The 25,581-nt window shown below is 42.8% G+C and overlaps 1 protein-coding gene across 2 annotated transcripts in view; it reads right to left on the reverse strand.

Annotated features, from left to right (window-relative positions):
- Positions 1 to 25,581, reverse strand: part of NPAS2 (neuronal PAS domain protein 2) — a gene marked incomplete at both ends in the record, with an annotated part of 86,118 nt that overhangs the window by 35,789 nt on the left and 24,748 nt on the right. For both annotated transcript variants that reach the window (XM_084235406.1, XM_084235405.1), the window contains 3 exons: positions 6,009 to 6,122; positions 7,127 to 7,247; positions 21,134 to 21,223. In XM_084235406.1, coding sequence (XP_084091532.1) covers positions 6,009 to 6,122; positions 7,127 to 7,247; positions 21,134 to 21,223 — 325 coding nt within the window. The remainder of the gene's footprint in view (positions 1 to 6,008; positions 6,123 to 7,126; positions 7,248 to 21,133; positions 21,224 to 25,581) is intronic.

Consider the following 25,581-nt stretch of genomic DNA (forward strand, 5'->3'; position numbering starts at 1 on the left):
AGATGTAGATGCATACATTGTGCAAAAATGAAAAATGATGTAAAAATATATAAAATTAAAAAATTAAAAAAAAAAACCTATCTGTTCTGGGGCAAACATAAACCCAAATAAAGGTAATTTTGTTTCAACTCTATTCTAGAAACTAAACCTAGAAAGACCACTCTTGCTCTCACTTCTGGTTCCCTGCATGCTCCCAGCCCAGTGGGAAGGATCGAGGAGTGGATCTTTTCAGGGGAGACAAAGAGGCATGTGTACCTGATATCTGTACTCAGCTCAGATTCCTTCAGTGAGTTTTACAGACTGGGTTGGAAATTGTCCTCAAGTGAAACAATCTGAAGAAAGCTGCTTTCTTCTTCCATTTCCGGACATGTATTTCTTCACATTTATTTATTTTTTAAAAAACTTATTCATGTATTTCTTTTTTTTTTTTTTAAGATTTATTTATTTATGCATACAAGACCTGGGATCCAGGCCAGAGATGCGGGGGAGTGAGAGGACTCACCAGAGAACAGGCACAGGCACACAGACCGAAGACACTGCTGAGGGGAGCAGCGGGCAAGACAGGAGAGATCTGCTGCGCCATGTGGGTATCTCCCTGGCTGGTTAGGGATCGAACTGGCACTGCAGAGGCTGCAGATAGCTTCACAGTGCTGTGCTTAACCTGCTGTGCCACCAGAGAGGCCCATTTCTTCAAATTTATTAAAAAATCTAGGTTAAATATGCGAAGTCCTGTCTTCCCTCCCCTCCCCCTAGAACATCTGTGGCAGATGAAGTTCTAAGGAGTGACTCTGGGCACACATATTAAAGCAGGGGAAATTCCATTTTGTTCTAGCATTTGGGCAATGGTTGCTGTGCTTACACAGCCACAGCGAGTGGGGGAGGTGAAGGGGCAAGGTGGCAGAATGAGCTAATGAATCTGGAAATGTCCAACTCAAGTTTAATCTCCTTACCAGGGGTAAAGGCACATCTACCGAAATATACTGCTGAAGGGAGCAGTGGGGAAGATGGGAGAGGTCTGCTGCGCCATATGGGTCAGCCTCTTGGCTGGGGATTGAACTCATGCTGCAATAGCTTGATAGTGCTGAGACTTTAACCCCTGTGCTACCAGGGATGCTGCGCCATATGGGTCAGCCTCTTGGCTGGGGATTGAACTCATGCTGCAATAGCTTGATAGTGCTGAGACTTTAACCCCTGTGCTACCAGGGAGGCCCCAAGGCCTGAGGGTTCTTATACAAGTGATTATTTATTTATTTATTTATTTTTAAAGACTTTTTTTTATTTTATGCATACAATAGCTGGAGTACAGGCCAGAGGTATGGGGAGTGAGAGGATTCATTAGAGACAGAGTGGGGAACAGAACAGGCAGATTAACTGAAGTACACTGCTGAGGGGAGCAGCGGGTAAGTCAGGAGAGGTCTGCTGCTCCATGTGGGTTGCTCCCTGGCCATCCAGGGATCAAACTCACACTGCAGAGGCTGGGGACAGCTTCGCAGGCTGTGTCTTAACCCCTTGCGCCACCAGGGAGGCCCTTATACAAGTGATTTTTTTAGTAGAAGCCAAGAGCTTCCATCAGCCTTGGGCAAAACTGGTCTATCAGGTGAGTTCTACGCTGGGAAGAAAGTGTATTAGGAACCTTCTGGCTTAAGGGGGGTGCCCTCTGAGTAAGGGGCCTTGGTAAGGACATGGGTAAGGCCATTGGCCTCCAAGCACCCAAGAAGCCTAGGAGGGAAGGGAACTCAGTGAGCATGGGGAATACGAAATGGGGAATTGTTTATGGTGGCCAAAGATGAACCTCCCTGACCACCTGTCATTGCCAAAGAGGCCTTCCATGTAGACAATTAACAAGGCAACTGAAGTTACATACCCCAGCTTACCCACCATCTAGTGACCTGGATTTAATCTTCACTTTGGATTTAAGGCCAAAGAAATTATGGGAGCCCCCCGGGAAGCCATCACTGTATCCCTGGAGTGTGCTGTGGGGTCAAAGAGAGCTCTATTATCAGCTCCCATGGAAAAGTACAGTTTCCCATGATTCATGCTTTTGGTCTGAGTTTTGGCCTGTCACATGTGTGGTCCAGGGTCAAGGTCTCTGAGCTTCAGTCCAGGTCAGTGCACTTTTGTTGAACACTTATTTATGTGCTAGGACTGTGTGGGTCCAGGAAAGGGTGTGATGATCCACAGATGAGAAAAGGTCACTGTCCTTTCCATTCTGTTCTGTATGAAAAGGAGAGTTCATGTCTTCTGGACAGGTATCAAGTAGGAACGTACAAGGCAATGATCCATAAGCCAAACAGCCCTGCAGAAATGGCAGAACTTTTCATGGTAACATAATAGGGCTTCCCATAATGCTCTTGGAAATATGAACAAGAATTCCAATAAAATAATGCTGACATTCATATTCATTTTCCTTCTGCACTTTACAGATTGGTTTTTAACCTCTGCCACGTCTGGGGACTGCGGAAGTTGTACTAGGTGACTTGTGGATTAGATGCTTTGACATTTGGGGCCTTGCTGACCCTGGGTGACTGTTCCTCCTATTAGCCAATTCCTGGTGATACTAAACTTACCTTCCTGTGTACCCTTCATGTGCAAACCAATCAATTCAGAGCTATGACACTTCTGTGACTTCCTTTATTGGGCTCTCACACTGAGTCCCATTATCCCCCGCCCCAATCAGGTCAGGCACCAGACCACTGGGGGCAGCCCCCCATACTTCAGACCACCCCCCTGAAATTATTCCAGCTAGTCAGTCCTAAGACCACCTACCTTGCCTTGCCTATCCTCTCTCATAGAAACCACAACAGAGGCTCTTGTTCACATTTTCTCCTGCTCCCTCTGCCTTCTCACCAACCCTGGTGCTCCCGGGTAGCCCTGCAAGATGAGCTGTGCCTATTTCTATTATGAACCTCTTCCTTCATGACAGTCATTCCCACATCTGTGTATCTCACCATATTTGATTTAAAACAAATCTTGGTTTTATGGGTGCAGGACATTTGATGTGCACAGCTACAGACATCACATACCAACATACAGGCAGGGACAGGCCTATGCTTTGCATCTAGATGTTCAACTTCAACATAGATTTGGGGAGGCAGCAAAGCATGGGGTTAAGAGAGTGAGTTCAGGGTAGAGGGCCTGAGTGTGAAGACCTGGCTAGGTCTCCCAATCCCTACCCAGGCACCTTTAACTTAATTCTTTGACACAGCAGTTTCCTCCTCGGTCAAGGTGGGCTAATACCAACATACCACCTCATCAGGTGGTTGTAGGATTGAATTGGATAATCCATGCAAAGACTGAGCCCAAGGCCTGGTACTCAGGAAACACTCCTAAGCTGAGCTTTATTTTATTATCCCATCATTCATTGTTTATTGAGAAGCAGTACACACTATCAAATTTGAAGTATTTATGTTAAAGCATATCTTATAGACCAAATATGATTGCATTTTAGTTATTTCATATGGTTCAGTCTTGGGAATTCATTGGCCTGTGACATGTTTTGCTGTCTATTTCAATCCAAGTTAGAATTATATTTCAGTTGTGTTACAATTGCATTTGGAAACTTGTGTCCCAAGGTGGTCCCTCTAACTTTGATTTATACAACAAGCTCTGGAAAGGCACTCTACACTCGTGGTTTTAAAATTTCTGCTTTCATTGCTGTGTGTTTATAGCAGTAACAGTTTCAAAAAAAAAAAAAATCACACATAATTTCCACACATTCTTTTAGGCAAACAAACACTGTCGCAACTTGAAGTGAAAATAAAGCCTTGCTAGTTAAAAAAAATCCCAGGTATTCAGAATGAAGCCTGCCTATTTCCTTGAAACCCTCTAAAATGTGATAAGTGACAGGAAGCTTCAAAGTGATATTCAGCAGCATCTTAATGAGAGTTGTGATAACAGAAATTCACAAATGATACAACTGCGGCTCACCAGCCAATCAGAGGTCAGTCCTTTAACTAAGTCCATGCACTGTTGTCAGGGGGATAAGTGGATCAGCATCCCATAATGCTCACATCCTGGCACCCTGGAGACTAGGGTGCCTTTCCCCACTTGCATGTGAACACTTAGGATATGCTGCTACCCCAGCAGCTGGCATTATGGCCACAGCACATATATTTTAAGCAAATTCCAAACCACTACTTATAGTCACTCAAGGGTAAAGTTGTGGAAGGAGTGCATAAGCAAGAGGGTATCATTAAATTTCCTATGGAATGGCACTTGGCGTCATAATAGAGCGGTCTGAGTCTACACCCCGCCCCCTGCTGGTGTGATTTTCAGACCCAGTGTTCAGGGCTCAGGCCTGGACGAGGGGCTCTTTGGCTGACTTGGGCCCTTCTGGGAACCTGCCTCCAGGCTCAGGGGCCTAAGTGAAAGCGGCCAGAGGTCAGCTTTGCCAAGCGGACCCTTATACCTGGGCAAAGCAAGATGCACTCAAGGCCTGACCAGGCCAAATTCTACACATCTGAAAGACTTCCCAAACCTCATGATATTAATGTTTAATGAACCAAACAAATAAGTATATGATAGTTCATTGGCCCACTGAATTAAAGAATCTGACCTAAGTGGTACTCCATAGAAAACCCAGCTTGTGGTTCACTGTGGAGGCAGCTTATTAAAATGCAGAATCTCAGGAATCATCTAAAGATTCTAGTTTGGGAAATATGAGGGTGGGGCTGGAGTAGTCCAGTTGGGAAAAAAGCCTCAGGTTCTGATGAAAGAGGTCACAGACTTTGGGACTCAGGCCCCCTGAGCCTGGAGCCAAGTGCCTAGAAGGGGCCAAGTCAGACGAGTAGCCCCTTGCTCAGGCCTGAGCCCTGAACACTGAGTGTGAAACTCATACTGGCATGATCATGTGTGTAGCGGGAGCCTTCTAAACAAAGCATGTATTTTATGCAAATAACATACCACCGAGAATCATCCAGAACAGAGGAAAAATCCTGGTTAGCCTCAGTTCTGGGACTTGGTGCCATTACTTTGGCGGGTTCTAACAGAAATTTGGGGACTCATCTGACTGGGGCAATAGATTCCACCATGGATCCAGAATTACAGAACAGCAACGAAAGTAGCAAAGTCAGCATCATCACCATCAACTCCAGTGTCTCCACCCGCACACCCTCTCACCTCTATGGCTCATCTTTCTGTATTTGTTTTCCTTTGTTTTTTTCCTCCTTCCCTCTTCTCTCCTTTGATCACCCCCTGTCAACACTTCCTTCTATTCCCCCCTTTCTTTGATGTTCTATAAACTGTTGGATCTTTCAAAGTTACTTATTTTATGTTGAATTTTGAGGTGCAGAGCAAACAAAACGCAGGCCTTTCTGTATTGTGCTCCATAATGGGGCTGTGTGCTGAGATGTGTGTTCTGGAATTTCTGGCATTAGGCCTACATTCCCATTTTGCCTGGGTCAAAAGTAAAATTTCATGTTTAAGTCTAATTTAGAGCTGAGGCCTTTGCAGTCAAAGCTTGGGCAATTAGTTATCTGGGTAATTTCAGAAAGTGAGACTTTACTGCTTGGCTTATCCTACTTGACAATTCATCCAACGTAGAAGCCTGGCTCACTGTAAAATGGCACTAGGGTCATAACAGGCAGAAGATCTATGAAACGGATCTATTAAAACATGCTCACAATAGTCCTGTAAAAGGAGGATAAAAATGCAGAAACCAAGGTTCCGGTCTTCATGTCACAACGAAGCCCTGTCTGGCTGTGCGTAGGCTAAGCCGGTTCTTTATTAACTCCAAGTTGTTTCTCACAGTACAGAATTATTCCATCAGCACAGAAATGTGCATTTCAGTGGGACTTAGTGCACTGGCATAAACAGGTGTGGGAGTGTGTTCTTCTCAAGTGGGAGATAACATTTATGAGCACAAAATGCATTTTGGGAACATGAAAATCCAAATGCAAATATGAAAAGCTCATATTCTCCCTCCTTCTCCCTTGGAGATTCTTATGCCCCCATGTGCACGTCTGCATGATAAAAGACACTGTCGCAATTATATGACAATTAAAGCTTACCATTGTTGTAAGAGCGAAAATTTCCTACAAATTTTATGTATTCATAAGTTGGAAATTCCTTTGGGTTCAAGCTGCCTCTGAGAAGATGGCAATAAAACTCTAAATCGTTGTCAGCTGGGCCGTTAAAAGAAAAAGAGGAGAGAAAGGGAACGTGAGCATTGCAGACTCTAGACTAAACAAGTAGCTTTTTTTTTTTTTTTTTTTTTGGTGAAAATCACAGAATTTAGTCTACACATGGCCAGGGTATTTCTCTCATTACGACTTTAGAACATGCTTTATAACCTCTGTAGCATAGGGTTTCCCCCCTGTAGCTTATAGATATTTTGCATTTCATGCTTGGACCCAATTAGTCTTAATTTGCTCACAGATGTCTGTGGTTGGTTATGTCGGCATCAATTAGTTCCAGTTGTTTTCATAGGGTATATTAAAATAAAGCTGCTCTTATAGAGCTGCTCTCTTTAATTTAATCTTTTCATTTTGTTTTGAACTAAAATCAGATGTACAATGGAACAAATTAATCATGGCAAATGGGCTAAGGTTGAGCAAGTCAAGGCATCTTCGCTGCCTCCATCAGGGTATATGCTTAATTAAGTGACACATGGTTCAGCAGGCACCAACACCAGCCTTCTTTCCAGGTTGCCAATTTTGATCAAAACTTTAAAATTCCCCCACACTCACAAATGTACATAAATAATCACATGACAAACCCAAGGGAGGAGCGTTTGGGATTTTCGCCTAATTACTCAGTATTTAGTTGATTTACATAGATCTAGCATGATCGTATCCTTCAATATAAGATTGTTCACTGATTTTTGCAGTTTATTTCTAAAAGATTTTTCAGTTTATTTCTGAAAAAGAAAAAAGGACTCACTTGTATTACATGCAAAGCAAGTTATTCTCCTTAAACTCTATGCTTTCAAATTTTCCACATAAAAGCTAAATGTCTTACATATCCCAAACTCCAGTTTTAACTTTAAACTTAAACTGTACCTCTACAGATCTTGGAAATGTTCTGAGTCACAAGGAAAATTATTATTAAATTTAGTCCTCCCTACTTAATTCACTTAACCTCCTTTCAAATTCTTTATACCTTCTAAAATGAGTAAAGTTAAACTTACATTTTAAGTATTCTGGGGAGGGGGAATCGTTCACAAGCATATGGGAAGAAAGCATTTTATAAACTTCTGAATGTTCTTGTTCTGGAAGGAAATTTAACAAATTCTGATCCATGACATCCGACTGAAAAAGAAAATAAAGAACAAAGGTACACACTCAACGCAGATGAAAAGCCAAAGCAAAAGCAAAAACTGAACTTTCACGACAATTTGGAATTGGTTACTGAAATGAAAAGGTCAGGATTTGATTTCCTGTGAAGACTCTCCAACTATCACTCTGTAACCCTGAATTGTAATCTAAAAGGTTTTACTTGCTCAAGTGCTTCAGTACCAGTGCACATGATTCAAGACAGAAGTGAGAGTCAGATCTGTGCAGACTCCAGCCCCGGCCTGAGGAGCAGCATCTGTGGACTCTCTTGCATTCTTGAGGGGGGTAGCATGGAGCCCCAGTTTGAGGCTAAACCCTCATCTAAAGAACCCTGAAAATTTTGAGGGGTTCCTTTTCTGATCCTTAGTCTGGCAAACATCTGCCTGTTTACTTCTTAAAGATCTCTAATCAAAGGAACTGCACGTTTCCCCCAAGAGCCTGGGCACTGTGGACGCCAAATATAACTTGAAAAATAAATTTAACATAGTCTAGATACAGTCCTATCCAACAGAACAGTCTGTGATGGTGGAAATGGTCTATAATCTTTGCTGTCCATACGGAAGCCACTAGCCATGCCATGCCACGTGGCTACTGAGGCATTGAGATGTGGCTAATATGAATGAGGACTGAATTTTTTTAAGATATGGGAGAAAAAACTTTTATTCAAGAATTTTTTTTAAACTAACATTGCCTTTATAACATTGTATAATTTTCAGGTGAGCATCATTATAAATCAGTGTCTGTAGATACTACATTAAGTTCATAAAGGTCCAAATCTATCCTTCACCATATAATTGACCCCTTTGACCTGATTCACCTGCCCTTCTTTCCCTTTCCCTCTAATTGTTTATTTCTGTTTTATTTAGTTTGCTTGTTTTTTTTTTCTCTTTATACCATGTATGAGTAAAGTCACGTAGTATTTGGATGACTAAATTTTGAATTGTATTTAATTTCACTTATTATAAGTGAAATTTAAATAGCCACATGTGGCTGGTCATCAATATTAGGAGCTCACAGTGGAGAGAGGAGTCTAGCATGTCTCTACCTCTTCCTTGGTCTTCTTCAATAATCTCATCTACTCCTACTTCAAACACTCTGTCTACAATGCTTGTGAATCCAGGCAACTCTCTGAGTGCCCTCATTATCTCTCACACCCATGCCCCCCTCCCCTGTGCTCTGTCCCTATATATGGCATTGCCATCCCATCACTTGCAAGATACCACGTGACTTCTTTGATTCCCACCCCTTTCCCTCATTCCTCTTCATCTTCATAGCCCATTTCCAAGTGTTGAGAGATTGTCCTCCTTCCAGTTCTCTCAGATCTATTGACTTCTCTATTTCTCTAGCTCCAGGACTCCAGCTCAGACTACCATCCTCTCATCTGGGCAATGAATTGCCAAATTGGTCTTCCCACCCCAACTTCTGCCTCAATCTAAATTATTATTATTATTTTTTAAAGATTTATTTATTTATTTTATACAAGAGCCAGGGTACACGCCAGATGTTTGCGAGAGTGAGAGGGATTCACCAGAGACAGAGCGGGGAACAGAACAGGCAGACTGATGAAATACACTGCTGAGGGGAGCAGCGGGCACGACAGGAGAGGTCTGCTGCGTCATGTGGGGCCCTCGCTGGCTGGCTGGGATCGAACCCACACTGCAGAGGCTGCAGACAGCTTCACAGCGTGGTGCTCAACTGCCTGCGCCACCAGGGGAGGCACCTCAATCTAAATAATTTTTCACCACCTTGCTTCAAACCATCTGTTGGCTACAGCCAGTATCATTCTCAATGGCGAAAAGCTAAAAGCATTCCCATTAAGATCTGGAACAAGACAAGGATGTCCACTCTCACCATGCTTTTAAATATAATACTGGAAGTCCTAGCCAGAGCAATAAGACAAGAGAAAGACATACAAGGAATCCAAATAGGAAAAGAAGAAGTCAAACTATCACTATTTGCGGACGATATGATAATATACATAAAGAACCCCAAAAACTCCACAGAAAAACTAATTCAACTCATCAATCAGTTCAGTAAAGTGGCAGGATACAAAATCAACACGCAAAAGTCAGTAGCCTTCCTATACACAAACAATAAATCTGAAGAAGAAGAAATAAAAAAAAAACATCCCTTTTATTATCAAAACAAAAAAAATCAAATACTTGGGAATAAATCTAACAAAAGAGGTAAAGGACCTATACAAAGAAAACTATAAAACACTGTTAAAAGAAACAGAAGAAGACACAAAGAAATGGAAAGACATCCCCTGCTCATGGATTGGAAGAATAAACATTATTAAAATGGCCATCCTACCAAAAGCAATATACAGATTCAATGCTATTCCAGTAAAAATTTCAATGTCATTCCTCAAAGAAATAGAACAATTATTGATGAAATTCATATGGAATCACCGAAAACCCCGAATAGCCAAAGCTCTCCTGAAAAAAAAAGAAGGGTATGGAGGCATCACACTCCCAGACTTCCAACTGTACTACAAAGCCATAATCATCAAAACTGCATGGTATTGGAACAAGAACAGACACACAGACCAATGGAATAGAATAGAAAATCCAGAAATAAACCCACAGATTTATAGTCAACTAATCTTTGACAAAGGAGCAAAAAATATGCATTAGAGCAAAGAAAGTTTGTTCAATAAATGGGGCTGGGAAAACTGGGCCACTACATGCAAAAGAATGGAGCTTGACCACTACCTCACACCATACACAAAAACCAACTCAAAAATGGATTAAAGAACTAGACATACGATCTGAAACCATAAAATACATAGAAGGAAATACAGGCAAAACACTACATGATATGCACATCAAAGACATCTTTATAGACACATCATCCAAAGCAGTGATAGTGAAGGCAAAGATGAACAGCTGGGACTACATCAAATTACAGAGCTTCTGCACAGCAAAAGAGACAATAACAAAAACAAAGAGAAACCCCACCAAATGGGAGAACATTTTTGCACACAACACTAATGATAAAGGACTGATCACAAAAATCTACAAAGAGCTGACGAGACTCAACAAAAACAAAGAAAATAATCCAGTCAAAAAAATGGGCAGAAGAGCTAAAAAGAAACTTCTCTGAAGAGGAAATGCAAATGGCCAACAGGCATATGAAAAAATGTTCAACATCACTTGTAATCAGGGAAATGCAAATCAAAACTACAATGAGATACCATCTTACACCAGTGAGAATGGCACATATTAAAAAAACTAGCAACAACAAATGTTGGTGAGGGTGTGGAGAAAAAGGAACTCTCCTGCACTGTTGGTGGGAGTGCAAACTGGCCCAACCACTATGGAGAGCTGTGTGGAGATTTCTTGACCTACTAAACATAGAGCTTCCATATGATCCAGCAATTCCATTCCTAGGTATTTACCCAAAGGACACAGAAACATCAATTACAAAGAGCATGTGCACCCCTATGTTTATAGCAGCACTATTTACAATAGCTAAGCTTTGGAAACAACCCAAATGCCCAAAAATAGATGACTGGATCAAGAAGATGTGGTACATATACACCATGGAATATTACTCAGCATTCAAAAAAGATAAACTCATGCAATTTGCAGCAACATGGATGGTGCTGGAAGGAATCATACTCAGCGAAAGAAGCCAGAAAGAAAAAGAAAAATACCGGATGGTCTCACTCATAGCAGGAATCTAGAAAACTTAAATAAGAGACCAGGAAAAAGAATAACTATAAGAAAGTAAAAATCAAAATCAACAAACAACTATGAACCAGAGATACTCTATGGGGAGTGGGGGGCAGGGAAAGGAGGGATTAGGGTCAAAATAAGGGGGTTGCAATTGTATGGGGAATATAAAAATAAAATTAAAAAAAAAAAAAAACATCTGTTGGCTTTCGATTATTTCCAGAACACAGCCTCAACCTCTCAGTTCATGAATGAAGCGCCACACAACCTTCCCTCTACCCACCCTCTCTCTGCTCCTGGTCCTTTCTCCAGCTTCCCAAACTTTCTTTTCTCCAGTGTGCCAGGTATGTTCTTCCTTCTGGGCTCCCCCAGGCTGTCTTCTCAAGCCAGAACATTATGCATCTTCTCCTTTTGCTCGGTTACTCATATACATCATGTATGTGCCTGCCTTGAAACGACCTCCTCTGAGAAGGCACCCATGACCTTGTCCAGACTGGTGCTCCCACCCCTGCTTCCTGGGCACTACACTGTATTGGTTATGCTCTACTCTAATTGGCAGTAAAAGGCATGTCTTTGCCTACATGGTGTGCCTTGTGAGGGATCAGGCTGCATTGTGGCAAAGCAGGTAAGAGCCCCAGAGATAAGGTTTGAAAGTTGGTTCTGTCCCCTCCCAGCTGCACTTTGCTCAGCTGCAAGATGAGGAAGTTGTTGGGGTTAATGAGCAGATCCTTGAGTACGGTTGCTGGTGAAAGGGCACACGGCAAATAATCAATGCTATGCATGCTTAGGTGTTTAATAACCTCTTACGAAATGATGTGAAGTTGGGTTCATTCATGTGTTGACATGTGTACACTGCCCGCCTCTTTCCCACAGAGGATCATTGCTAGAGGGAGGAATCTTGAATGGGATCTGGGGGACAAGATGGTGTCTATCTGGCAGGCAGGTGCTCCACGCATGGGGCAGAGCACACACAGAGGAGGCATTTCCAGTGGAGGGAGAGAAGTGATGGGTGGGGGCATTGCAAGGGGGGCAGGGCCACAGAATACACTACCTCAAAGGAGTCAGAGCTCCATATGCGTGCCAGGAGGAGCCACCGAGAAATCTAAAGGAAGGGCGGTCAGGGCAGTACTTGTATTTTAAAGCAATCCTTCTAGTGGTCTGAAGAGGGAGGGCGCATTGGTTGCCTGGCTAGACATGGTCAGAGTCTGAGCAGGCACAGGGGGAAGGGAGGTGAAGAGGAAGAGACACAGTTCATGCCATCCATTCTTTCAACAACAATCCAACCAATATGGACTCGGGACAGCTGTGTGCCTGCCACTGTTTTAGACACTGTGAAGAAATACGACAAAGCAGGCAGTCCCTCCCTGCCAGCAGCCAGCATTGCAGGGGGTGTGAGGAAGGTTGTGTGGTGACTGATGAAGGACAGCAGGAGGGAAAGAAAGTACTCTGGTGGCTACCAGGTTCTAGCTTGGATGCAACCATTTTGATCTCTGAGGATAGACTCTGCAAACCCCCTCACTAGCTGCGCTATCATTTTCTCATTCTGGCTTTGTCCAAGTTCCTTCTGATGTTCTTGATTTTATTTTAAGCCCATTCTGTTTAGTTTTTCAGAAGATGATTAATGCTCACAGATGACAGTAGTCTTCCTTCTTAAAGATTTTTCAGATACATTAAAATGATAAGTCACCCAAGGCTTTGCTCAGAGGGCCATTTGGAAGCCCACAAAATGAAATGACTGTGTGGCAAAGAAGGGCTGGAGGCACTGCCTGGCTTCACTGCTCCTGTGCAAGATGGTTAGCAGGTCAGAGGGCTGTGTGTGTCTACCACCCACAGATTCTGCACAGAATAAAGATGAGTACTGAATAGAGATGGGGGAAGGCACGCTATAGAATGGTGGGAAGATAGGATTATGAATTAACACACAAAAAGGACTTGGAACTATAGTTGATATAGTGCAAGCTCTTTATTATGTATCTGCTATTATACTATTATTATGCCATTTCTGTGCACGGAAAACCAACACAAACAATGGTAATTTGAAAACTTAAACCCTACTGCTTACAGAAGAGTAAATTACATCTGCAATTGAACTGTACCTTGAATGAGCTGAGCTCTGCTTATTAAAAGCATAGCAATTATGGAGACAAGGAAGGGGCGTATCATCTGCAGCCACCTTCACAGTTGAATCACATGATCAAGAACATCATTTACTTCTTGGAGGCAGAAGCCCTTTATCCCAACTTACGGATATGCCGTTGGCTGTTTTATCAAGAATCTGTTCCCTTTCTGAGCATCACTATGAATGCCTGTTTCAAATTCCAAATTGCATATCTTCCATATTTTCTCTTCAGGCACCTGAAAAGGCTGGGATGATCTGAAAGTACTTGGGAGGCAGGAAAGTATTTTCCTTTCTCCTTTGGAACTAGGAAGGACCATTCAGTTGCACCCAGCAAATTAAGTGAGCCTGTACAAAGGGAGCACAGACTGCTGGCTGACGTGGCTGGAAGTGGGCTGGGTGGACACTCAGGAGTGTTCCCAGGTGTCCTGGTAGTTAAGATCTGTGTTGACCACACTGGGAAGGGACAATGGTAAGAAGCCTTGGAGAAAACTTACATTGAATGATTAGAATGGGCTCAGGGATGCAGTCAGGGCCAGGGACTCCCTAAATGACCAGGAAGTTGGAGGCATATTTGATAGGCTTTGATTTAGTTTAGATTTAGAATCAAACTGATAATCACATAGTAATACTTTCAGAAGGTAGTACAGAGAACAGTATCAACAACCTTAGAGTAGTGTAACAGGGTGGTCCCCAGGAAAGGGGGAGGTTCCAGGTTCCCTGCCCCACCCAAATGGAGGGTGGAGCTGAGCAGGGGGAGAAGAAGCTGCAGAGGAGACTGAAGAAGCAAGGAAGCAGGATGGAGAGCCAGGAGGAGACCTGGAGGAGGTACATGGAATGGAGAGACATGTGAAGAAACTACACTTGCCTTGTGGTTGTAGACTGGGTGACACAGATGTGGGTAAGAGACCCATGGGGAGGTGACCATGGCAGTTTTTATCTTGATTTTGATTTTGCTCTTTTCCTTCCAGGCTTGTCTGGTTGTTTCTGACCCTTTTCTGTGGGCCCCCACTGGAAGATGCTTTAGATTTGTGGCAGGCTTTGGGGCCTTGCTCTGGGCCAATCCCATTTGGATGGAGTTTTACTCATGGGGAGAAGGGTAACTTTGGGTGCTTGATTTAGAAACTAGATTCTTTGCCTTTCCTGTATTGTTTCCTAGTTGTATTAAAGTTCCTTCCCATTAAAGTCTCATATGTTTTGTGTTGATGCAGCAGATGGCAGAGCCTATTTAGAATAGGCAGGTTTGCAGGGTCTGGGGTGCACCTCTCCCTGCCCTGTAACAGATTTGGTGCCCAACGTGATTTAGGACACCTGCCCTGTAACAGTAGGAAAGAATTAATTAAAATATAAAAATGTAGGATTCTAGCAAGATGGTGGTGAAGTGAAGATGCTGGTCTTGCCTCTTCCAGACACTCTACAAAAAATTATGCAAAACAAAGCCAAAAACCTTTGAGGGAAACACCGATGATCAACAAACACAATAGGCATATCAGCCAAACTGAAAGGGGTAGGAAAAATTCAAAGTGAGATTTGTTTAAAGTAACAACTGGGCAGTTCAACCCAGTTCAACCCACTCAGGAGGAGTGGCTGAGGGGCAGAGCCCCCTACTGCTATCCACTCAGGCACACACCAACACTGGGGTTGCTAAGGACCGGTACTGAGCTGGATAAGGGGGCACACAGCATGTTTCCAAGATGAAGGGTGCATTGCTGGAGAGTTACAGGGGTGAGGGCACAGAGCGAAGACTACTGGATTGAACCTGAGGCTCATAACACAGAACAGCTATAGCCGGAATTGGGTCAGAGCACCTGGACTTTCTTATAGAAGAGACTATGACTGGAGTCCAGGCAGAGCTATAAACACCTGCCACCCCCCACATTTCTCCACAACAGGAAGTTCAAATTCCTGGGTCTACTGAAGGTGATCTTTTGATGCCTATTGCCAGGTACTCTTTTATATCTACCACCCGTTGCTGATACCACTTCTCCAACTACTCCAACAAGTACAAATACAACTGTTGAAAATGTATTCTTACTAAAACCCATACAAAAGTGCAAATGAAGAGACAGAAGAGCACAGTACAGGTGCCAGAACAAAAAAACCTTGAAAGGAGCCCTGACTCAGTGGAGCTGTGGAGTACGACAGAAGGGGAATTCAGGGTAACTGTCCAGGCAATGTGGATTGAACTTAAAAAAAAATGGAGGATAAAAAACAAAAACAGAATGAAGGTAATGCAAATATGAGGAAACTACACTAAGAAACACTTAGCTGATTTAAAAATATTATTGAGGGTTTTAATAGTAGACAAACAGAAGCAATGGAGAGAATTAATGAATTTGAAAACACATTACTAGAGAACACAGAATAGAAGAAGGTAGAGAAAAAAATGGCAACAGTGTAAGAGCTCTCTGGTCCAACTTAAAGTGAAATAATATCCATGTCACGAGGATTCCAGAAGGTAAAGAAAAAAGAGAAAGGCGCAGAACACCTATTTAAAGAAACAATCACTGAAAGCTATTTCAATCTGGGAAATGAACCAGAAATTGCGATCCAAGAGGCCCAAAGAATTCCAAACAAAATAACTCCAGATAGACATACACCAAGACACTTTATTATAAAGCTCTCAAGAGCCAATGATAAGGACAGAATACTGAAAATATCAAGACAAAAAAGGGCAACCTATAAGGGAACACCAATCAGTCTGTTGCAACAGAAACATCACAAGCACAAAGGGACTGGAAAGAGATAGGCAAAGTACTGAAGAAAAAGACTTCCAGTCCAGAATAAGATTAAGTCCCAATAAGATCAACAAGATAGAAGGAAGAGTAAGGAGCTTCAAATGAAAAGCAAAAACTTAAAGAATTTATCAACACCCAGCTGCATATGAAAGATCATCCTAAAGGGGTTATTATAAAGCAACAGAACAATGATTATCAAGACAAAAGACACCTAAGTTACTTACAATGGAAGAGGAGGAAGGTAACAATGTCATCCATTAGAGTCAGCCAGAGACTAGACCATCCAAAGGTCACAGCAACAGGTTGCTGCATAGCCTCAGTAGTCTATCATATACTAACCTCAGTAGAATCCTCAAAATAGAAGTAACACATAAGATAATGGAAATAGAACCTAAACAAAATGTAAGAGGAAGCCCTAAAAAAAAAAGACAAGAGAAAAACAAACAAAAAAAAGGCACTAACACTTACATCTCAATACTCACCTACATGTATGTTTGTGTTCACTTTATCATTAATTTAAAAACTGAACAAATGCTTTATACATACTTCTATATGTATGCTCTATAAAAATAAAAATACCGAACTGGAAATCTGGACTCTTGCAACCTGTGGTCAAACTCTAAGCTGTAGTCATACCTGCTGGGGCCACTCCTAGTCAGAGGGATTCCCCCAGATCTTCCCTGACATAGTGTCACAACTGATAAGATGACCTGAGTCAGGTGATGCCTTCCAGCAGGTGACGCCAGCATGGGGCAAGAAGGGCAGAAGATGCTTCCTCAAAGGTGTTTCATGGCCTGGCATTTCCTGGTAACATCAGCCAGGGACTCTGTCTTCCCCTTTCTGTGACCTTATTTCTGCTGTGACCCTTGTCACAGGAACTTGGCCCCATAGTCCACTTTGATCTTACAATTCTTGCTGGAGCTTTCACATGGAGAACCAGCATTACACGTAAGTATTTTTTTTTTTTTTGTCTGATGATTTCTCCAACTTTATAATCATTTGTGCTTTAGATTATTTTCTTTGGGGAAGTTGTGTTTAGCATGCCCATATTTCTCACTTCCGAGGCACTTCCCACTCCTTCCAAGCTGTTTGTAACTGCTCCCAATGCAGCAGCCCCACATATGAACTCAGTCTCTTGTTCAATGAACATCTAGGCACGTGGGCACTGTACTCTGGGTGTGGGTCAAGAGTGCTACCGTATGAGCTTACTAGCTCACTAGGTGAATACCGCATTTGTCAACAACTTGGAAAAAATAGTCAGGAAGTTAAACTTTAGCACCCACTCAAAAAATCCAAACAGAAAGCACAGAGTATCCCGACTTTGGCTCTCTCATTTGGTTCTGCCTGAGTTATACTCTTTCTCAAGTTTGTCCAAGGCACGGGACTCATGCTCCTTCGCTCTTTGCTGGAAGGTTTTCATCCCAGAAGCTTCCTATAGCCCTGCTCAACCGTCTCCTGCTTTCACTGCCTGCACTGATTCTAGAGGACAACGTGCATGGACATTACCACCATGGAAAAGTTTTGACTTTATCTTAAAATTGTTTTTTGCTTTGAGCTATTTTCTTCTTTTTCTCTGTCAAACAAGAAAAGAAAGTTCTAGGATATTTCTTCAGGAAATTGCTGTACAAAAATCTATCATGTGAGCTTTTACCATGTCTGAGCTTCTAGTAGTAGAAGGGAAAACAGAGAAAGACTGTAAGTCTAACAAACTCAAAAGTATAAAGGGATTCTTGCTGCTTTTTATGCACCCACCCATCACTAATAGGACTCCAATCACAGGCCACACAGTGGCAAGCCACCTTTGATACCAATAGGGGGCGCTGCTGTGGGGGCCCAAGGCCTCCTCTTCCCTTGTCCACACAGCGTCCCTGCTGGAGCTGCCTCCCCTCCATGGTGGCCTCTTCCATGTTAAGTCAGCACCTTTTGAAGTTCCTCATTCTCTCCCTTCCTAACCACTGACTCCACCCTGAGAAACTTCAGCTTGACTCTGTCTTATAGAGACTTCCGAGCAGAGGTTAGCACAAGTCCTAGAGTCAAAATGTCTGCATTAAATCCCACTCCCACCATTTGCTGACTATAGAACCATATTCTCTGTGTGCTTCAGTTTCATCATCTATGAACACAGTTAGTAGCTAGTTCTTAGGGCTGTTGTAAGGATAAGGATAAAGTGAGCAATGTAAGACAGACCTTGCTCTGGCCCAGGCACCGTTCTAAATGCTTTACACATATTAACACATACAAGGAACTCTTAAGAATGCCTGCTGGCATACAGTAAGTGCACAATAAATGTCAGCTATTTTCCTACTTGCCTCTAAATGGGTTAACAGCTGAAATCTTTCAACAAAATTTCAAATCTTACAGAAAGACAATCTCACAGGGGTCTTCTGAATTGCTGCAACATCCATGGGCAGTCAAACCCTCAGCCCACATCGAGTAATAAGTAAGTCCAAGCAGTGAACTAAATCAAAAGTAAAATTCCTAAATGGTAACCCAAAGCCTTGGCACCAAAGCAGGGTGATGACAGGACTTGCAGTCAGTTGGCCTGGTGTAAAGCCTGCTCTGGCCCTCACTGGTTCAGCTGCCTTGGGTTTCCTCCGCTGTAAAGTGGAGGTAAGGTGTTATCCTCTGACCTGCTCCTCTGCTCAATGAGCTGTAAGCTCACTGGCTCCAGGGATCTTTCCACCCTTGTGCAGTCACTAGCAAGGGATGCAAGTGAAGGCTAAGCAAAAAGAGCAAAGAAGATAGTGATCTTGGTGAAAAGTGGGAACTGTAAGCTAGAAGTAAACAGAAATTAAACTTTGGGATGTCTCCATCCCAGGCTAACCTCCACTGGGGGACTCGGGCTGACTCAGTGTGTGTCTGAGCTTAGGTCTATATATAGACATCAATAAGCATTCAAATGAGTCTAGCACCAATATATTAAGAGTTGCGGCATTTCTGCCCCTTCCAGAGTTAGAAAATAATTTATAAAGGCGGTCTTAAATTGCTCCATAACTTCAAATCAGTACAATTCCCAACATACTCTCTAAGTCCTCTCCTCTCTGCCATGAGTAGCAACTGGGTCATCAGATAATTACAAGTACATAAATCAACCAGTGGCAATCCTGTTTACCCAAACAGCTCTGGGCTGCTGTACCTCGTGCCTAGGTTATTAAGGAAGGTACATTTTATTGCTTTCAATCAGTGCCTATCATTGCTCAATCCTATCCATTCACCACAAGACACAGGCTCTCTCCAAAGAAGCATCCCTCAGCCATCCTCAGATAAGCCCCAAGAAGTTGGGCAGATTTAGTAGGGGGTATGGGGGAGGTCATTTCTGTACCCCGCACATCAGCTGATTCTCATCAATATTCTCTTAGCCTGAGACTAAAGTCAAGATGAAACTGTATTCTCAACTCCTTAGGCTAAGTGAGAGTGAATTTTTTTTTTTTCTGACACCTGTCAAGAAGACAGAACCTCTGTCTCCTCACTACGCCCCCAAATGCACCCTGGAAATGTTGCAATAATGCACTGGCACCTGCCTAACAGGGTAAGAAATGCTTTTCTGGACTACAACACAGAGCTCTGGGAAAGGGAAAATGTGGAGAGTAGCTTTAAAGACCACAGACCATCATCTGCAGAAATGCTTGAATGGGGGAAGTGACTTCTGAGGAAAAGGTTGACTCAGCCCATGTGGAACCCTGGGACATCAACAAAGCTAGACTCAACTCCAGGGAGGCAGAGTTGTCTTCTGAGCAAGGCCACGCTGTTCCCAGGCAGGGATGGCTAAACAGAGGTAAGCATGGTCCTCCAGCATCTTCCTGACCAGGGATTTTCTACATGCAGAAATCCAGGGCAAGCTGTTACCATCCTCATCTCATAAACTGGTGGTCCATCTATTGATCTGCAGGGGTGGGGAGTGATGGGGGTAAAGCAGATTGGAGAGGCTTGTGGGAAAGAGAGGATGTTTTGTCCCTGTCAGTCTCACAGGATGTTCCTGCTGAGCTGTCATTCAAGGTCAGGTTCTGTAGGACTAAGTAATGAAAAGTATGGAAGGCTGGTCAAATGCCTATGAGGACCCCTCAGAAGTAGACCTTCCACCAGGCAGGTACTGATCAGTGAGCCAGTTTTTCCTGACTTGGGGAAGGGGGTATTAGAGAGCCATGAAGGCTTATGAAGAGAGAGGGAAATATTTGGAAGGGAGAGAAGAGGGAAAGAGCTAAGAGGAAGGAACATCTAGGAGGGACTTTGAACGTGCTGCACCTACCCCACCTCTCATCCCCAGAACCTCTGCCTGGCTCTCCAGCAACTTAATTTTTTTAAAAAAGATTTATTTATTTATGTATACAAGAGCTGGGGTACAGGCCAGAGGTAGAGGGGGTGAGAGGATTCACCAGAGACAGAGTGGGGAGCAGAACAGGCAGATTGACTGAAATACACTGCTGAGGGGAGCAGCGGGAGAGACGGGAGCGGTCCGCTGCACCATGTGGGTAGCTCCCTGGCCGGGGATCAAACTCATGCTGCAGTGGCTGCGGATAGCTTCATAGGTTGTGTCTCAACCCCCTGCACCACCAGGGAGGACCTCCAGCAACTTAAACTTGCACATCTGTTGCATATTCTGTTTTTTTTTTTGTTTTGTTTTGTTTTCTGTTTTTTTTTTTCTTTAAATAGAGGCATGCTTTATTTATTTGTTTGCTGGTTTGTTTGTTTGTTTTGTTTATACGAGCACTGGGTACAGTTAGAAGTGCGGGAGGGTGAGAGAATTCACCAGAGCCAGAGCGGGGAGCAGAGCAGGCAGAAGGACCAAAGTACACTGCTGAGGGGAGCAGCGGGCGGCAGGAGAGGTCTGCGCGCCATGTGGGACCCTTCTCCAGTGGCCGGGGAGCAGCCGGGGATCGAACCGGCGCCGCAGAGGCCGCGGGCAGCTTCGCAAACCAGCGCTCAACCGCTGCGCCACCGGGGAGGCCCTGTTGCATATTCTGCACTAGATCTCAGATAACCAGGGACATCCATCAGGCTCTGAGCTCCGCTACATGTGCAATGACTCTGTTGTTGATCCATGGCTCATGTATGATTTCTGGTACACAAAGGGTAGGAACATGTCCCCCATGTCCCCCCAATACAGGCCCTGCCTTGCTGGGATCATGCCCTTGATTGTCCTGGGATACACATGCTGCACCTACCCTTCCTCTGGAAGGCCCTGGGAACTTGGCCTCAGCTAGTCAAGGGCTCTCTGTAGCCCTCCCAGATCCGTGTATACCTGCACCACCCCAGATCTGAGATCTGAATGACTCACAAGGAGAAGAGACAATGTGTACTGGCAAAGGCCATCCAACTAGACCAAAAACTTACCGGTAAATGCCCAAGGAGAGGTGTGATACTGTCAGAAACATAGAGGATGCTGCCGTCCGTCGTCACCGCGATAATGAAACCATCTAATGCCTGTGGAAATGCAATGGTGGAAGGCGGTTTAGTCATGCTTTTGTGGAGATGGCCCTGAAGCAAAGGATCCCATGCTATGACACTGACTTTGTTTATAACCCTTAAAATATTTCCATGAATAACCTGAGAGCATGTCTCTATCTTTTGAACATGATGGTTTCTCTCACAGAATTTGCCTAGTTCAGGTTAAAGTCTTGTAAAAGCACTAAAGGGCTCAGTGAAAAATCTGACCTGTCAGTATCATGAAACAAAATTTAGCCATGAAAATTACCTAAGTAGTTTTAATGATAAGCATATTATTGGCCTGGATCAGAAACAGCACAATGACCTTTAAAAAATGTCACTGATATTTTATGGTCCTGATTCCCCTACCCACAATGCCACTTTGGGTCAACACTAAATATTAGCTAAAAGCTACATACCTAATAGAGATATTAAAAAAGAAGTCTCTGTGTTGGTCAAGGCTGACCTCTGCCTTCATTCATTGCCATCAGAGAACTACCTCCTGAAGGAACTATTCACATGATTCCACAGAAGGAAGAGGTAAGGGGGTGTGTGTGCTGTGTAACTCAACTATTGATAAACCCTTAAATAGTTCATAATGTTTGAACAATCCATTCACTTAAAGTATTTACCGAGTGCCTGTGCATGACAGCACACTGCTCTGGGTGCTCGTGACAGAAAAGCACTGAGGCAGACACTGTTTTCTTCCAGACACATCTGAAAGTTGATTTCTAAAATTTAGACAAGGTAATTCAGTAGAGAATGGTGTTCTCTAGGCTGAATAAGTACAAGGAATGAGATGGAAGAGAGTAAAAACTTTACCAGAAAGCAAACTGTTGAGGGAGGAGTGTAGGCAGGTCCACTTCTACTCTAAACCCGTCACTGTTACTGTTACTGTCATTGCACTATCATTCCACCCAAATAGAGGAATTTTTCTGCTTTGGAAAAAAGCCCCTGAAATTTGTACTTAGAAAGTTAACATTTGTATGCACTAAGCTAGATTCAGGGTGTTACTGAGAATCTGCATGGCCAAAAGTGCATCGATTCTTTCAAGTTAGGAAAATGTGCTAAGCGCACCACAGCAGGAACGGAAATAGTGCACTGACTGCACACAGAACACCCCGAAAATGTGCCAAAGTGGGAGAGAATTCTTTTCACCAGGAAAATTAATACCAGCATCACTTATTCTATTACCCAGAAATATTTAATATTATTTTATTAATTAAAATTTAATATAATTTAGTTAATATATAATTAATGTAAAATTTAATATAGTTTAAAATAACTCAAAGCACATAGCTTAAGTGGATGGCAACCTTTTGGATTACATCAGTGGTTTTCAACTGGTGGCAATTTTGCCACAGGGAACTTCAGGCAAGGTCAGGAGAGGTTCTTTGGGTGAGCACTGAGGTGGGTGCTGCTGGCGCAGAGTGGGTAAGGCCAAGGATGCTGGGAAACATCTTCCAATACACAGGATGCCCTTCACAACAAAGTATTATCTGGTCTAAATGTCAATAATACTGAGGTTCACAAACCCTGGATAGGATTTATGGGTCACAGTGAACATGGGCACATCCTTTTCACTTTGATTTCTTCTTCCCTCAAGTACTTTTCTAAATAGATTTTTAGGTTCTTTCTATTTGCAGTGCTTCTGGAAGTGAATTTTTTTATAAAGGTCATTTATTTTTAATTAATTAATTTTTAATATATTTTTTACATCATTTTTCATTTTTGTACAATGTATGCATTTTCATCTTGGTTATAGTCTCTGTGAAATTCCCTCCGCCCATTCACCCATGAACTATCACCATGGACCCTTGTGCTCTTCCCACCCTTGTTTTGATCCTACTCCCTTCTCTTCCCCTGTAGCATGTCTTTGGTTTATAGTTGCCTGTTGATTTTGATTTTTACTTTATTATAATTAGTTTTTTTTCTGATCCCATATTTGGATCCTCTACATTCCTGCAATAAGTGAGACCATCCGGTATTTTTCTTTTTCTTTCTGGCTTATTTCACTGAGCATGATCCCTTCCAGCTCCATCCATGTTGCTGCAAATGGCATGAGTTTATCTTTTTTGAGGTGAATTTTTTAAAAGAGGTGGGGATCCTGTTGATGATACCAGCAGGACCTTTTTGGAAAAGCAGATTAGAATACTGGGCAAAGCACATACAGATGATCTTCCTGCACAGGCAGCGCATACCCCTCCTGAATTGGAAGAGCAAGTGGGTGTTAAAAAACTAACGATATTTATAGATGGGAGATAACATTCATCAGCTCATTGGCATTTTCCATCAAGTGTACAAGAACTGCACTGAGTCACTGAAGTAAAAATGCTTTGCTATGGTTTTACAAGTTCCGTCAGCAGCATTTGAGAGTGACTCAATGGAACATGATCAGAGAGAGACGTGTAAAGGAGAGACACAAGACAGAAGCTTCAGGACACCAGAGGTGCCACAGTGGCCCATGCTTTATACTTGCCACATATTCTGAATCTCATGGAATGTTTCTTTTATTTTCTAGGAAACATCTTGGTGAAGAGGAAAGATCACTGCAGCTTTTTTGCACAAAATTCAAAAATGCCACAAAGTCCCTAATCTCTGGTCACTAAGGACTTTTGCTCCTTTGGAGTTTACTGTCAAATGCTTGTAACCACACCTTTGCTAGACTGCATTTAGTAGCTTGGCTGGCTTGCAGCAAAGTTGTTTTTGTTCTTTCAAACTCTGGAGTCTGGTTTGGGGCTTTCGTGATAGAAGAGGGAAGAAGGAGGGATTCATATCCACAGTGCACCAGAAATTCCATCTTCCAGGGCCTGACGGATTCTGTTTTTATTTAGAACAGGAACCCCTGGTTACCAAGACATGGCATCTGGATTCACATTTTCTATGAAATGTCTCTGAAAAAGGAGAAGGCTGTGCATCTGGAATTTGACACGCTATGAAGATGCCACATGGCGGACAGCAATGGCTTTATCCTGAGGGGGACCCTGCTGGGGCTCAGACATGGGGGGAGATATAGGAAGCTCCAGTATTTCACCACCAAGTCTATGTCTACTGAACAGCAACAGGTTGGAATAGAAGCCTCAGTCAGAGGCACATCAACAGTACCAATTGGTGCGTTTCTTGGACTCCTTAAAGCTGTAATTACTCCAGAAAGCCCCCTTGGATAGGTTTGCTTTCGGGTCTAATCAACTAATCTGGTGTGCTTTCCTCCAGATCTGCTGCAAGGAGTCAGGACAAGGCAGGGCACACACACAATATCCACACAAATCTGAAATCTTTTTTCTAGAAATTCCTGTCACCTGAATCTCAGTCCTGCCTTTCAACCCAAATATTTATATTTACTCGTTTTTATTTTGTAATAATAGTCTTGTTTCCGCAAACACGTTTGATATCTTGAAAGTCACTGGAAGAAACTATTTGTGCTACAGGTTTTTAAAAAGAGGCTAGGTACTAGTGTATGTTTTAATTACAGTAAGTCTTTATTTAACATTTTCTATAGATTCTTGGAAACTGTGACTTTGTGTAATGAAAGCAGGGCCTTGAAAAATTTTGTTTTGCTCAGTGTCTGTGGGGTTTTTTTTTCTCCTCGAGGTTATAACGAAACAATGTTGAATGAGACATGAGATGACATTATTTGAGGACCTGCTGTACTTTTCCATAAGAATTAAAAGCTAAAATGATTTATGTAAAGTAGTATAATGATGCATTAATTCAACAATTTCACAAGCTGCTCTAAATTTAACATACTTAAAATGCATTGCTTCTGGAGAAAGTTCTGTATTTTCTTTAAATATAGTTCACATGTAGATTTAAGAATCTTTCATTTTATGCAAATGTTCATTAATGCGTTTATATTTCATAATATTTGGACATCTTCATTCTGGCATTTTCTTACTCCAGGACTTTCTGTTTTCTGCACAGTTAATCTATGTAAATTAAAGTTTACATCAGTCTTATATAGGCACATAAGATGAGATAGTGAAAGATTTTATCCCAAGAAGCTCCTCTCCAAAAGCCCTGCCAGGATCCTCTGCACGCAGCCCGAGTCTAACTTCCTTTTACTAAACTAACTGGTCCCAATTCTCTAGAACTCACTCGAGTGTCCGGACATGCCATGTCTGGGGCTTTCTCTCTCCCACTGTCATGTCCACACAGTCCTAGTCTCATCCCTAGTTTAGAAGTCAGAGCACCCAGCCAGCTGTTGCTGTGGGCTTGTCTACATCTATACAGAGGGGTTTCATCTACATATAAACATACAATCCAGGAACCCTGGGCTCAGTCAGATTTTCACAAGTCACCCCTGCCCATGGGTGGGGGCACTAAACTGTCCAAAGGAAGAAGCATGAACATAGAAA

The sequence above is a fragment of the Talpa europaea genome, assembly GCF_964194135.1.
Source record: "Talpa europaea genome assembly, chromosome: 6".
Taxonomy (NCBI): Eukaryota; Metazoa; Chordata; class Mammalia; order Eulipotyphla; family Talpidae; genus Talpa; species Talpa europaea.